This window comes from Ovis aries, chromosome 4, assembly GCF_016772045.2.
Source record: "Ovis aries strain OAR_USU_Benz2616 breed Rambouillet chromosome 4, ARS-UI_Ramb_v3.0, whole genome shotgun sequence".
Taxonomy (NCBI): Eukaryota; Metazoa; Chordata; class Mammalia; order Artiodactyla; family Bovidae; genus Ovis; species Ovis aries.
The window spans coordinates 95,770,340-95,785,690 of NC_056057.1; the positions used below are offsets into that span (position 1 = coordinate 95,770,340).

A 15,351-nucleotide genomic window follows, 5' to 3' on the forward strand; every position below is an offset into this window, starting at 1 on the left:
GAAAACCATGGGGGAGCCTTCGGAGGGCTCTGACACGATCAGATTTGCATTTAAGAAAAATCCTTCTGACAGTGACAATGTTGACAGTGTTGAGTTGGGGACAGGAGCAGGGAGAGACTGACAGGCAGGAGGGTGGTGAGGAAATTGCAGTGGGCCAGGAAAGAAATTATCTGATTTTGAGTGAGCTCTATTTGCATTTAATTTTTCTTCACCTCCTCATTCTTTTTAGCCCTTTGGTTTCTTTTTTCTTTTTTCTTTTTTTCCTCCCTGGGATGAGTCACCATGGAAAGGCTTCACTTGAGCAATCAGCTCTGTGGATTTTAATGGCTTTTTTTCTGATTACAAAATTAATAAATATTCATGATAGATAATTCGGAAAATAGGGGAAAGCACAAAGGAGAAAACAAAAATCACCCATGCTCCGAGCACGCTCTAGAGTAAAATACAATTTAGTGTAAATACTGCTTGGCCAATTTTCCCCTCTCTCCTGGATCATTCCCATTAGCATACAAATATAGAGTTATTTCTCTCATCTTAAAAAGGTCCTCTCTTGATCCCTTCCCCCAACCTCCAGCTATCACCCCACTTCTCTTATTCCAAGAGCAGAACTCCAGGAAATGTTGACTCTACATGCCATCTTCATCCCTCTTTTTGGGTAAACTGTCCACCGCTACCTTCACCCCAGTTGTCACACACAGCGTCACACAGCTCCCAGGTTCCCTCAGCAGTCAGCTCCGAGTGTGCATCGTGCTTCCAGCTTTTAGCCCGACCCATCACCCTCTCCTCTCTGGACTTATGGGACATCACACTCTCCTGGGTCGTCCCATCTTCCTGGCTGCTTCTCTGCACGCTGTTCTGTTTCCTAGCTCTGTCCTTCGACCTCTTCTCTGTCCCCTCATCCAAGATCATGGAATTGAATACCTTCCACCTCCTGAGAACTCCCGTGTTGGTAGCTCCAGCCAGCCTCTCATATCTGATTGGAACTCCAGGTTCACATCTCTGACCATCTACTTGGCATTTCTACCTGGGTGTCTAATGGGCATCTCAGACTTCACAGGTACAAACCCAGCTCCCCTGGCCTGCTCCTCCACAGCCTCCCCCAGTGTAGCAAATGGCAATGCCGTCCTCTCGTTCCTCAGACAAGAAACCTGGAGTCATCCTTGACTCTTTTTCTCACATCCCGCAGACAGTTCTTCAGTTCAGTTCAGTCACTCAGTCATGTCCAATTCTTTGTGACCCCATGGACTGCAGCACACCAGGCCTCCCTGTCCATCACCAACACCTGGAGTTTACTCAAACTCATGTCCATTGAGTCGGTGATGCCACCCAACCATCTCATCCTCTGTCATCCCCTTCTCCTCTTGCCTTCAATCTTTCCCAGCATCAGGGTCTTTTCCAATGAGTCAGCTCTTCGGATCAGGTGGCCAAAGTATTGGAGTTTCAGCTTCAACATCAGTCCGTCCAGTGAACATTCAGGACTGATCTCCTTCAGAATGGACTGGTTGGATCTCCTTGCAGTCCAAGGGACTCTCAAGAATCTTCTCCAACATCACAGTTCAAAAGCATCAATTCTTCGGTGCTCAGCTTTCTTCACAGTCCAACTCTCACATCCATACATGACTACTGGAAAACCATAGCCTTGACTAGATGGACCTGTGTTGGCAAGGTAATGTCTCTGCTTTTTAATATGCTGTCTATGTTGGTCATAACTTTTCTTCTAAGGAGTAAGTGTCTTTTTATTTCATGGCTGCAGTCACCATCTGCAGTGATTTTGGAGCCCCCCAAAATAGTCTGTCACTGTTTCCACTGTTTCCCCATCTATTTGCAATGAAGTGATGGGACCTGATGCCATGATCTTTGTTTTCTGAATGCTGAGCTTTAAGCCAACTTTTTCACTCTTCTTTCACTTTCATTAAGAGGCTCTTTAGTTCTTCTTCACTTTCTGCCATAAGGGTGGTATCATCTGCATATCTGAGGTTTTTGATATTTCTCCCAGCAATCTTGATTCCAGCTTGTGCTTCATCCAGCCCAACGTTTCTCATGATGTACTCTGCATATAAGTTAAATAAGCAGGATGACAATATACAGCCTTGACATACTCCTTTTCCTATTTGGAACCAGTCTCTTGTTCCATGTCCAGTTCTAACTGTTGCTTCCTGACCTGCATACAGGTTTCTCAAGAGGCAGGTCAGGTGGTCTGTCCCACAGACAAATTAGCAAATCCTATCAGTTCTCCCTTCTGATGGTGAGATGTAGAGAGATGTATCTTGCAAATTCTACGCAAACACCATGGGTCAATACCCCATCAGCCCTCACCTGGATTATTCTAGTAGTTTCCTAACTGTTCTCCATGATTCCACCCTTGCCTCCTTATTGCCTAGTCTCAACACAGCAGTCAGAGGTGTTCTTTAAAAGTATGCAAGTCCTGTTATATCAGTCCTCTGCTTAAAACCCTCCATGTCTCCCCACTTCATTCACAGTAAAAGCCAAAGTCCTTAAAACTGCTGTAATGCTCTACATATCCACGTGCTGCCCTGCACTGCTGACTCTTGCTTACTCTGCTCCAGGCACCATCACCTTCTTGACATTCCTCCAGCTTGCCTGAGCTATCCTTGCCTCAATGCCTTTGGCTAGGATTATATCTCAGGGCCTTTGCACTTGCTGGCCCTATATTGCTGGAATCCTGATTCTGCAAATATCAGCAGGTGGCTCACTGCTCTCAAAACCTGACTCACATATCAACTTTTCATCTTATGTTAAGTTGTACCCTTCTCCCACATTCCCCCAGTTCCCTCCCTCACTTTTCTTCTTGGCACCTATGGCCTTCTAATATCCTATATGGTTCACTTCTTTGTCTCGTTTATCGTCTGTCTCCCCTACCAGATTGTAGGGCTCGAGGAGGGCAGGCAGTTTCATTTTGTTGACTGTTGTGTCTTTAGTGCCCAGTGTGTGCATCACAGACATTACTCTGCTGAATGTGTGTGCATGCTAAGTCGCTTCAGTCATGTCTGACTCTTGGTGACCTCATGGACTGTAGCCCACCTCTGTCTGTGGGATTCTCCAGGCAAGAGTACTGGAGTGGGTTGCTGTGCCCTCCCCCAGGGGATCTTCCCAACCCAGGGATCAAACCTGAGTCTCATATCTCCTGCACTGGCAGCTGGATTCTTTACCACTAGCACCACCTGGGAAGTCCAGTCTGCTGAACAGAAGAGATTAAAACGTGGGAATTGTGTTGGCTGGGGTCGGGGTGGGTGGCAGCTCTGAAGAGGAGAGGAGGACAGGAATAGGTGAGGAAAGATAGGAATCATGGGCAAGCCGCTGAGGGAGAGGCAGAGGCTAGCTGCCTGGGGGTGAGGGTTGAGGAGGGTCCAGGGGGTGGGGAGACGGGGACAGAAGGGCCAGCCTCTCTGTTGGTCCTGCGGAGGGCAGGGGCAGGGACTGTCTGACTCACCCGAGTGACCACTAATGGTCCACTTACTGTCCAAGTCTGACAGACACCAGGTTTCTGGAGGAACCCAGGTTTCCTGGTTGTGCCCTGTAATGACTATTCCACCTCGGAGTCCTAGAGTCACCTCGAGAGTTACTGTCATCCTGTTGTTGTCCCTCGTCATCATAGCTGGCATTTACTGCGTGCTAGGCAATGTTCTAAGCAGTTTACATGTATTCACCCTTCTAATCCTCACAAGAACACTTCAAGTATGTGTGAAAGTACATGATAACATGACCTCCATTTTATGAAAGCTCAGAAAAATTCATAATTTGGAGACCAAGGCACAGAGAACTTAGTCATTTGCCCGTCAGTGACAACAAAGGATTTAACCTGAGATAGCCTGACTCCAGGCCCTGGACTCTTTACTCTTATGCCATCTGCCTCCTTAGTGGGTGTCACTGTTGTTCATATGGTGTTTTAACTTTGCCTTTAGGATAGTGAAGCCCCAGTTCAGCTTTGACTTCTGAAGGGTTCATTCTAACAGTCCCAGATCTGTACCCTCCAAGCCCCACATCCCAGCATAGGCATGGACTGTGGTTGCTACCAGCCATGCAGCTACCACTGGAGATGTTAGGCCTGCAGAGGAGGTCAGGGGTGGGTAAGGAGAAGTGACTGCTGTCCTCATAGAGCCGTGTTAGAGCCGTCTCCTGTCCCCCACCCACTGCTTCCTGGAGCTGCTTCCATTTCACGTCTGAGGTTGGAGAGAGCTGTGAATGCAGGTTCCTTTCAGGTGTCACCTTCACCTTTGGGGCCCTCAGTCTGCTCCCCGCACCCTCCCCCCCCATCTTGGAGGTACACTTCTTAATGTCTCCATCCTTCCTTACTCCTGTCATAAATTAATTTACACCAAGGTACTACTTTTTCTGTCAGGTTATGGCTTCCAGGAGGCAAATGGCTTACTTCTGAATCTGTTTTTTTTCTCCAAGAAGCCTGACAGGGCTGTGGTGAGATGAGACTGCATTCTTAGATCTCCCATCCCCTTCCTTCCCTTACCTCAGCCCTATGAAGGGAGCAAACATCTGTGTATTTTTCAGGCCAGGACAGATTCATGTTCCTGGAATCCAGGGCCCAGCTGTGAGGGCTGAGCATTTCCAATTTGTAAGCGGGTGTCACATCCATTCACAAGGCTGTGAGGGTGTTTGGAAAGTTATTTGCAGTTGGGTGCCGACTTCCCATTTGCCTCCAAGCTGTTGTGTAGAACAAAGGACAACCTTGTGTGAACTCCCTTCCTGTGGGTGTCCCTGGGCTGTGTAGAAAGAACTGGGTCCTCCAGTCCTGTCTTCTCTCTCCTCCATCTTCACCCACCACCTCCACCCCTAGGAAGTCAGTCCTTTAACTTCATGGCGGTGGGACCAGCATGGCACAGAACCGGCCTTGACTCCGGGTACGTCGGCCCGACCTGCTCTTCCTGCAGCTGCTCACTGCAGCTGGTCGTGCCTGGCCCACGGTGACAGGCACACATCGGTCATGGGGGCTGCTGAGATTTCTGTCGATTTTCTGGGAAGAAGACAAATTTCCTTTGTTAGGACTTCCCAGGATGGTGCTTGTGTCAGTGAAGATCGGGGCTCCTCCAGCCATCTCTCTCTAAACCAGCAATCCCTGCTTTGCACAAGTGGGAACGTCCCCAGCCCAGCCAGTTTAGCTAGAAAACGTCACCATTATAAAGGCCACATGTGTAGTTGGTGCTCAAAAAGAAATGAGCCCCCAAGCTTTGATTTCCACTCCCATTTTTAAATTTGTGATTTGAGGTTTGTGAGTAAGTTGACAGGGGGAGTGGGGTGAGAGTGTCACCCGGCAGTGACCTCGGCCTCAGCAGGTGGGGATGGAGAGGGGCTGTCTTCTAGCCCTGGGACTGGAGACTCCATGGATGGCTGCTCCTTCATTTTCAGACATTGGGGGCATTTTTGCCTTTGTTTTTGTATTTATTCATTCAGAAGATTTTACTTATTGAAGTAATATGAGCATGCTGAGAAAAATGTGAAAATAGAGAAAAGGAAAAATTGCTTAAAATCACAAGCTTTCTATCCTAACAGTCATGTTAGCATTTGGGTAAATTTTGTTGGCATTTTACTGTCTTGTTTTCCTATGCATGGGGTATTGCCTTTTTATTATTTTAAAGCGGTTTTAAATTATAAGAATAGTATGATGGGCTTTTCACCTGTTGTTAATATTTTATACATGTGCTTTCTCTTTCTCCCTCTGTGTATACACACACACACACAGATACATAGATGTATCTGTGTGTGTGTGTGATTCTTATTTGCCTTTAATTTTGCTAGCTAGCTGGCCTTAAGGGACATAGTGCTAGAAACTAGGGTAACTGGATTTTTATCTCGTCTCTGTCCCTTGTTAGCTTTGCTGTTAAGTCTGTTTATCTCTCTAATTTGCTTTATCTCTAAAACATGAATAGTTAATTCTTGTCCTGTCATCAGGTCATAAGATGAACTGAGATGATGGGTATTAAGATGCTTGGTAAACTAAAAGGCCCTGGCCTGAAGCAAGGCATCATCAGGATTTACTTGTGACCCAGAGGTGCACGGACTTTCCCGTGCACTTGTGACTCAGTGGTAAAGAATCCGCCTGCCATTGCAGGAGACACAGGTTCAATCCTTGGGTGTAGAAGTTCCCCTGGAGAAGAAAATGGCAACCCACTCCACTGTTCTTGCCTGGGACATCCCATGGACCCAGAAGCGTGGTGGGCTACAGTCCATGGGGTCGCAAAGAGTCAGACATGACTGAGCCTGACGTGACTAAACAACAACCACAGAGGGGCAAACCAGGGTGACTTTGGGTTGAGGGTCTTTGCTTTCCCTTTTGTTGCAAAGAGGCCCAGACCCCTCCCATGCTGTAGTCATCGCTGAGTCCTGGGGTGTCTTCGTCCCTGGGTGACAATGTAAGGGTATGAGTTTAGGATGAAGGGCACCTACCCATTTCACTGACTCCAAAAGTGGGGAAAATGCCCCAGGATGATGTGGGAGGTCACTTCAAAGTACCACAGAAGGACTGAGAGCCAGCTCCCAATTGCCACTCAAGTAAGGATGCTGCTTTGGCTCATCTGTACTTGTGTTTAACAGGCAGTTAAAATGGTGAGTGAAAGACTGTTGGCACATTAAGTAAAGTGATTTGGACAGGTCTCTCAAATGGCTTGGACGTCAACTGTCAGGGCTGCTTCCTGGAGTCGAGTTCGTGATGTGGGCCAGGTGAGCCCTCTGCTCTCCAAGGGGTCAGTGTACATAGTTCAGCTTGGGCTTTTGCTCAACAGAGTGTTCACAGAGGGCAAAAGCAATGTTGGCAGCCACCCATGAGCATATTTTCCAAAGCACTTTGGTATCTGTTATTACATTTTATCCTATTGAAATGGGCAAGGCAAGTCTCGATTTTCAAGCTGAGGAAACCAAGGTTAAGGTTCCACAGCAAGTCAGTGGCAGTGGCAGACTTAGGACCACATTCTCCAGACTCCTTGACCCATGCTCATTTGGGAAAAGGCAGGATGAATGCCAGCTTGCCAAGCAGAAGAATCACCCAGCAACCTGGCATCTCCTGTTGCACAGCTCACACTCATTCTGGCTCATTCTGCTATGTCGATGCTATCTTTGTGCAGCCAGCTGAGGCAGGGCCCAGAAGTGACATGCCTGGCCCAACCTCGCCTTCCCTTCCAATATGTGCTTCTGCCTCCCAGGTGCTGCTGGATGAGGAGAGAGAAGCGATGGCGAAATCCCGCCGGTTGGAGCGAAGCACCAGTAGCTTCAGTTACTCCTCTTACCACACTCTGGAGGAGGTGGGTCTGCCCCATCAGGCTCCAGACTCTGCTGTCCTCTTGGACCCTCGGGTTGTCCAGACTCAGGGCTCTGGGGATATAGCAGACTGTGAGCTGATGCCTAGAGAGTGTAGAGCAGACACTGGGAGAAAGTTATTGATGTCTGAGATAAATAATCCTGCCTTCAAGAAACTTAGAATATAAAAGGGGCAGGATGACTAAAAACAATACTGCAAGGACTATGAGATCTGTAAGTAGATGGAAGGGGCCAATAAAATGGAAGGAAGAGAAACTTCCAACCAGAGAGAGCCTTGCAGGCTAACCCTAGGGGGCTGAGTTGGCTCAGCACATGCTGCTCTTCCAGGCAAAGGCATAGCACTGCACGGAGGTGAAAAGTCTGGGAATCCAGGCTGACCACAGCTCCTGCCTTAGACCTGGAGGTAGTCTTTGGTTTTTGCAGTTCTTTTATATCCTCAAGGGAGGTGGGGAAGCATTAAAGAGGGTGGTAGGATCAGGGAAGGAGAATATTCAGAGAGACCCTGGGGTTTGCTCCCTCCCTGCTTAACTGCCCATCTGAGAAACTTCTTTCCTTTCAGATCTATACCTGGATTGACAACTTTGTAACTGAGCATTCAGATATTGTCTCAAAACTTCAGATTGGCCACAGCTTTGAAAATCGGTCCATCCTTGTTCTGAAGGTAAAAGCTGGGAGTGTTGACCGCTAGACTATACAGTGAGTGCCTCAGGCATAAGACTGAGCTCATGTGGGGTTGTGGCTGGGTGGGGAGTCAGCCAGTCCGTTTAGGGAGAGAGGTGTGTACACTCGTGTCCTGAGGTGATGCACAAGCTTTGGGATGGTGATGTTCAGGGACCCACACCTTGTAGGTGTGGACAGTTGGCAGTGCAGTGACCTGGGCATATTCTGGGTCAGGAATCTGGTGGGAGGTTTGTTAAGGAGATGGAACTGCAGAATGGCAGTCATCAGCTTGAACTTGGGATGTGAGTGTGAGTGAATCAGCATTCTTCCTGTTAACTCAGCTGCTTCATCTGGTCAATGGGAAAAGAGGTACACAGAGGCCTCATTTACAAATGACTGAGGCCCTCTGGCTTAGGCAGCCCCATGGATAGGCCTGAGTCTATGAGGAGACCTTCTAGCCCTTCACAGAGCCCACTGGAAACAGGGTTCCAGTAAACTTGGCGGCAGCAGTGCCCTTGGCCATGGAGGCGGCAGGAGAGGTGGAAGTTTGAAGCATACTGGAAAACAATTCTTTGTATGTGCTCTGAGGGCACTCAAGAGCGTGGACCTCGCAGGTCATTTGACACGCAGCTCTCAGAGAAGACAGACTCAGCTGTCCTCAGAAGTGCCCTGGGGGACTCTTCTGAAGGGTCATTTGGCCTCGGCTAACGTGGGACTTGACTTCACCTGTGCCTGCTTTGATTTCTCATAAGGGCTGCCTGTGTTCGCTCTTTAATGTTGTCTAAGCTCTCGCTACTCAGGGTGGTCCCTGGACCCAAAGGAACAGCATTTCTGAGTTTGTTAGAAATTACCAACCTCACCTTCCAGATCTACTGCATCAGAATCTGAATTTTAGTAACATTTCTGGAGGATTCACGTGCCCTTGAAAGTTTGCGAAGCACTAGTCTAAAACACTTGCAGACCTGGGCAATTCTGTGCTTCTAACTAGATCACTTTGCCCCGCAAGAGCATCACTATGTTGCCAAGGTCCCCACATGTGTGCACTTTCCATGGGCTCCTACGCAGGTACCCACACATATAACCCCCCTCTCAGGAACAGGGAGCCACCGCAGGCACTGAAGATATATCTGGGGCCTCATTCTAGGCAGTCTGGGGACAGCCCTGTAGCTGTCGTGGTTCAAACTTGTGTGGGGCCTGGTGCTTTTCCCCAGTTCAGCACTGGAGGTTCTCGGCGTCCGGCCATCTGGATTGATTCTGGAATCCATTCCCGGGAGTGGATCACCCATGCCACCGGCATCTGGATTGCTAGGAAGGTCAGCATGGACCGTAGGGGCTGGGATGGGGTGGAGGGTTGGAGCTGCTCAACTATTTAAGGGCACCTCCAGTTGAAAACTTACTTGGTTCATCTGACTTGGGGTGCTTTCTGCACACCTGCCCTGTGGAACAGCTGCCATGTGCTCTGGCCATTTGCAGCCCAGAGCCCCCACCTTCTAGTTGTTGAAAATCCAAGCCTTCAGTTCTGCACAAGGATGAACCTGATGACCCGATGCCATCCCTGCCTGTAGCCAGTGGCTGTACTGATGTCCTGCTGTACTCTAGAGGAGAGCCCGCCAGGACCTCCTGTCCCTCAGTCTGTACCTACTCGGCCCTTTCTTGCAGATTGTCAGTGAATATGGCAAAGACCGCATCGTAACAGATGTACTGAACGCCATGGATGTCTTCCTGGAGATTGTCTCTAATCCTGATGGGTTTGCTTATACCCACAGTATGGTGAGAGCACCTGAGAGGGAGGGGCTTAGGAATCAGGGGTCAGCTCTGGGGGTAATGGAGGAAAGAAAGGTCACGGTGGCTTTGGGATGCTCTGCTGAGGTTCCCTGGGGACAGAGCCTTTGGGAGCTCCTTGCAGAGTCTCCGTGAGGCAGGCGGGCTGCTCAGGTGCTGTGGTTGCAACTGTTGCCCTCCAACTGCCCAGGGAAGTCCACTGTTATTTGGTTGTGCTCACGCCTCTCGCCGTACCCCAGCTTTAACCAGAAAGCATTTGATCTGCAGCCGTGGCTCAGTATGCCAGCCCCATCCTGCCCTAGAGATTCCTTCCTTTCATCCCTCCCTGTCCCACCAGACCCGCTTCCTAGACGAGGATGTCAGAGGCTCCCACCCAGAAAGGGCTCAGTCACCTGCCCTGCACTTTTTCAGAACCGCTTGTGGCGGAAGAACAAGTCCAGCAGACCGGGAACCTTCTGCATTGGTGTGGATCTTAACCGGAACTGGAAGTCAGGCTTTGGAGGTACCTCAGTCTGCTGCACCCCGAGGGCAGGGCTGGGGAGAACTTGGTCCTTGGCACATCTCCCACACAGATTATGTTGACGCATAACCGGGGAGGCAGAGCACTTAGCTAATGCGAGTGAGTCATGGCCAGGGACAGGCGGGCACATGCCTAGGATTGGCTGTGATATATGGGGAGAGGTTGCATATGTCTGTTAAGTGTATACATATGCTAAGCCTTCGTGGGAAACAGCTCCTTGAATGGGGACTAACTGCAAGGATCCGATCCTAAATATGGCAGAGAAAGGCTTAAGGAGGTCCAAAGTAGTCTTGCTTGTTATTTAAAACCCAGGATTTATGGTGCCCCCTGAATATCTCTAGCCCTTCCTTGAAGGGAGCACGCCACAGGAAAATGTCTCAAAACTCATTCCTTGAGAACTGTGACCCGAATTTTGCCCTCTGGGGAGGCCGGGACAAAGGTTTAAATATAGAATAAGCTAGTTTCTTATCATCAACACTGACTTAAGCCTGGCTTTTATTTCGGTCCAATTACTTTGTGACCCTCGGCTGTTGTGTATCCACAGGGCCCTGTGATCCTAGGGAGGAGTGGGCAGCTTCCTCCTGAGTTCCCTTGGTGTTCTTCCTTATTATCTCCCTTGCCATGCCAGGGGCGTAAGGACCACATGGGGAAACTGAAACAGAGACCAGTATGTGAACCCTGGGAATGCAGCAGCTTGATGGGTGGGATGCTGGGTCTAACCAGGACAGTCTCCAAAGCAGAGGGTTGAATAGGCATAGCCCTTGGCCTCCAGATGTGGCTGCCACACTATACCAGGAGTCAGAGTTTAGCTCCACAGGAGACAGTGCTATTGAAAAACAAATCTGCAGACCTGTTTGTTGGCTAATCCAACAAGGCAGAACATTCTAGATCCAGATGCCCATTGTTTCGAAAATCTGGCTTCTTTGAACCCGTTCTTTGAAAATAAGGATAGCTCTGAAGTCTACAGAGCAAAGCCAATCAGCCCACAGTGTAGGGGTTGCCTGAGAATCTGGGTTGTACTTGTAACTGCTTGTGTAAGGAAACACAGCTGTGTAAAATTAGGCATTTCCATCTCCAAATAACCAGACATTTGTCCCAAGAAAGCATCCACGTGGGCCCCTTAGAACTGGCTGAAGTGAGTGCCTATCTACCCTGAGACAGACTGGCTAGAAGAAAGACAAATTACCTCTTAAAGAAAATATCTTTTGTGGGTTTCACCACAGGGGGGAAAAATCAGTATATACACAATGTGGAAAAAAAAGTGGAAAAAAAAAAAAAAGCCCAGAGGGGACAAAAAGCTCCCATAATCCCACTGCCCAAAGATTACTGCTTTTAATAATTTACCGTGTCCTTCCAGTGAGTTCCCCTTGCTACAAATTACATTTTTGAGAAGGAAAAATAAATAGCTAATGAATCCATTAGCAGGTACTTGTGAAACAGGCAGGCTCGGAGGACTTTGTGAACGTCAGAGAGAGGCAGGCAGCTAATTCCCATTTGGTCAGGGGAAGATTAGTTTATTCTGCTTAGCTCAAACCAGAACTAATGGCCTGAAGTGTTTCTCCATATTTGGGCAAAGCCACCTGGTCGTTGGCAGGGGAACCGCTTTCCATGCGTGGGCTGCAAAAGCAGACAAAGCTTGCAGCCTCCCCCGCTCTGCTCATCTGTTGCTATTTGTCATTCATCAAGTGTAGCAGGTGCAGAAGCTCCCAGCAGACACAACAAACAGGGCCGCTGTTAGCTGGGCCAGCTCCAGCCCACCAGGCTGCTCCTACCCCTTCATTCCCTGCAGGCATACCCCCTTCCAACCAGGGTCAGTCCTCACCCCTGGTGAGGTTGTGCAGACCAAGAGGGGATGCGCTTTCAGGTGACAGAATTGCCTCTGGGCCTGCCTGTGGCCAGAAATAGCGAGTATCTGCTTAGTGACTCAGGCAGGAAGATTTTGTTTATGACTTTATTATTGCCTTAATTTGATTTCTGCATAATGAGTAATCTGTAGATCATCCTTCCCACCTATACCGCCCTCACCTGCACCCTTGGGGAGGACCTGTTTGCTGCAGTCCTAGGACAACATCTGAACCAGTCCATGGGCCAACCACCTAGGTCTGCAGCCAGCTCATTGCCCTGGGGGTAAGGGGGCTGCTCTGGCATCCTCAGGAGGCTTCAGAAGTTGGGCAGCCCCTGGCTTCTGACCGGGCTTCTGTGCAGTCATTTCAGGGAGAAGTGAGAGCAGGGCCTGGGATGCTTCTTTCATGTGTTCCTGACCCCCAAATCTTGACCAGCTCAGCCTAGCCCTCTACCAACTGGCCACTGGGGAAGAGAGGAAAACAGGAGAGGAAGAAAAGAGATGAGGAGCAAAGAATCTAGTAGGAGATGGGAACAAATTAAGTTTGTGAGCAAAGTAGAGGAACAGTTACTCTTTGCCCTCCTTCCGACTTAGGTACCCATTCAGAAGAATTTTCAAGGATTTTTTGCATCTGTGCTTCCCAGAGCAGTCTTGGGCAACTATGGTGATCTATTCTCTCTTTTCCCAGCTCCAAGTCCATGCTGCCCTTGGGTTGGCACAGCTTGTGCAGACACTATATCTGAGCACTCAACTGACCCAAGCCTTCCCCATGGAAGCGGAGGGTCGGCAGAGAAGGGTCAGCTCACAGGGGTCACTGCTCATAGGGGAGGCCAGGTTGGAGACCTAGCAGCAACTGCTGAGGCAGGCCTGACTTTCTAATGGAACCACAGTCAGGACTTAACCAAAAGACAAGCTAAGGGAGCACTCTGCAGGGCACAGAGTTGCTGAGTTGTGGTGTGGCAACACTCCTCTGATGGATTAGACCAGGGTATGTAGCAGTAACAAGCATCCCTCCAAGTCTCAGTGGCCTAACACAGTAAAAAAATTTATTTTTCATGTACGTAAAGTCCACTATTGGTAGGTGACCCTCCTTGATAGCTGTCTTCCATTGGTGACAGAGAGATCCAGGACACTTCTCCATTTAGAGGGTTTTTTTGTTTGTTTGTTTGTTTTGTTTTTTTTGCTTTAATGACACAGAAGAGTATCAAGAAGTCATACTTGCTCTTAGCCTCAAACTAGAGGTGACCCATCATTACTGCTCACATTCTCATTGGTCAAAAGTAGCCACATGATCGCAACCAAACTGCAAAGAAGACTAGGATTAGAGAGGAATACAGAATATTTTGTGAGAGTCTTTCCCACGCCTGGGAATTTGAACCCTGTGGGTATCTTTATTCTACTTCCAGGAAACGGTTCTAACAACAACCCCTGCTCAGAGACTTATCATGGGCCCTCCCCTCAGTCAGAGCCAGAAGTGGCTGCCGTCGTGGACTTTATCATGTCCCATGGGAACGTCAAGGCTCTGATCTCCATCCACAGCTACTCTCAGATGCTCATGTATCCGTATGGCCACTCTCTGGAGCCTGTTTCAAACCAGGAGGAGTTGGTAAGATTGGCTGCTTAGGGCTTGGGGGAGGCATCCCGCAGACTCTCAACTCTCCCCCTGGTAGGGAGCAGGGTGGGGGTGAGGGGCTTGTTCTCACATGTGATCCAGTTCACAGCTGGAGATGCTGTGCTTCATTCCCGCAAGAGCCATCTACACATTCAACTTCCAAGACTCCTAAGTCCCTGGTTCACAGCAGCTGGTGAGGGTGTGGGGGAGTGGGGACCCACTGCCTCTCACTCCCTGGATTGAATCTTGCAGTACCATCTCGCCAAGGATGCAGTGCAGGCCCTGTATGAGGTTCACGGGATCGAGTACATTTACGGCAGCATCAGTACCACCCTCTGTGAGTGAGCCGTCCCCTGGCTGCTGCTCCTGCGGGCGCCACATCCACCTGGGCTCAGGCAGGTGCAGGCTCTGCTGGCTGGCAGGCCTGGTTGGCCACAGGGCTGTGCCACAGATCCAGCGGGGCTGGGCCAGAGCTGATTTCCACATCTGAGTACAAGGGTGAATAGTGGTACCTAGACCCAGCACCCACTTCTCTATTAATTAGTGCACGGCCCCTGATGGCTGGCTCACTGCGATGCCTCTTAGGCATACATATCCCAAGTCTGGTGGCCTCCAGGAGCTTCCATTTTGCTAGAGCAGAGCATGCACTGGGTGAGCAGGGTGTGGCCCAGGTTGAAGCCTGGGCCAGGAAGCTTGGTGTGGTCTGGGATGAGTGGGGGTTTGGTCTCCAAGGCACACTGTCTTTGCAGGAAGCCTCTGTACCTTGTGACCACACCCTGTTCTCCCTTTTGGGGGGCATTTCTTTGCCCTTTTGTCCCCAGATGTGGCCAGCGGGATCACAGTTGACTGGGCCTATGACAGTGGCATCAAGTACTCCTTCAGCTTCGAGCTCCGGGACACGGGGCGCTATGGCTTCCTGCTGCCAGCCGTGCAGATCATCCCCACGGCCCAGGAGACGTGGATGGCCGTTCGGACCATCATGGAGCACACGCTGCATCATCCCTACTGACAGAACTGCGGAGGGGAGAGCCAGGGGAGTGGTTTTCTTTCCTGAGGCCTGGGATCCTCCTGAAATCCAAGTTATGGATCCCTTCCCCATCCCTGCCCTGACTCCTTAGGAAATAAAAACAAATTTGAAGAGGCTTGGTGGCTTCTGGTGCTGGCTGCCACTCCTTTGGGTTCAGGAAGGGACAGGGGCCTTGAAAATGCCTCTTGGCCTCCTAGGTACCCAGGAGAAAGGTGAGACTAGCAGGCATTCCCTTTTCTCCTCTTACAATGGTCTCGGGGCCCAAAACAGATAACACTACTCCTTGGAGCTACTAATATCCACATCAGCCTTTTGGCACTTAACTGTTAAGAGGACCCTGGAAGGGGCAGTGGTTGATCTGAAGGAGTGGATCTCCAGGGGCGGCGTTTCTGGCACCCTGAGTGAGAGGTGGGTACAGACAGGTGACCTCCTCTTCCTGCCGCATTTCCCATCCTGGGTAGGGAGGAGTTGCCTATTTTGGAGAGACCTGTTTAGAGTCCCCCCTTTCGTCACCCAGATAACAAAAGTGAACAAGTCACTGGTGTGTGACCTACTCTTCCTGGGCACCCTCAGAGGCTCCCTTGGTCTTGGGAGCAGAGTTGCAGCCCGTCAGAGCCAGTATA

At 49.7% G+C, this 15,351-nt stretch overlaps 1 protein-coding gene across 2 annotated transcripts in view; it reads left to right on the top strand.

Moving 5' to 3' along the window:
* CPA5 (carboxypeptidase A5) overlaps window positions 1–14,844 on the top strand; it is a 53,239-nt gene extending 38,395 nt beyond the window's left edge. For both annotated transcript variants that reach the window (XM_042248831.2, XM_027968803.3), the window contains exons 5-12: window positions 7,170–7,268; window positions 7,844–7,945; window positions 9,156–9,257; window positions 9,604–9,714; window positions 10,138–10,228; window positions 13,496–13,695; window positions 13,954–14,038; window positions 14,523–14,844. In XM_042248831.2, the coding sequence (XP_042104765.1) occupies window positions 7,170–7,268; window positions 7,844–7,945; window positions 9,156–9,257; window positions 9,604–9,714; window positions 10,138–10,228; window positions 13,496–13,695; window positions 13,954–14,038; window positions 14,523–14,710 (978 nt within the window). In that variant the 3' untranslated portion in view covers window positions 14,711–14,844. The remainder of the gene's footprint in view (window positions 1–7,169; window positions 7,269–7,843; window positions 7,946–9,155; window positions 9,258–9,603; window positions 9,715–10,137; window positions 10,229–13,495; window positions 13,696–13,953; window positions 14,039–14,522) is intronic.
* The last annotated feature ends 507 nt before the right edge of the window (window positions 14,845–15,351 follow it).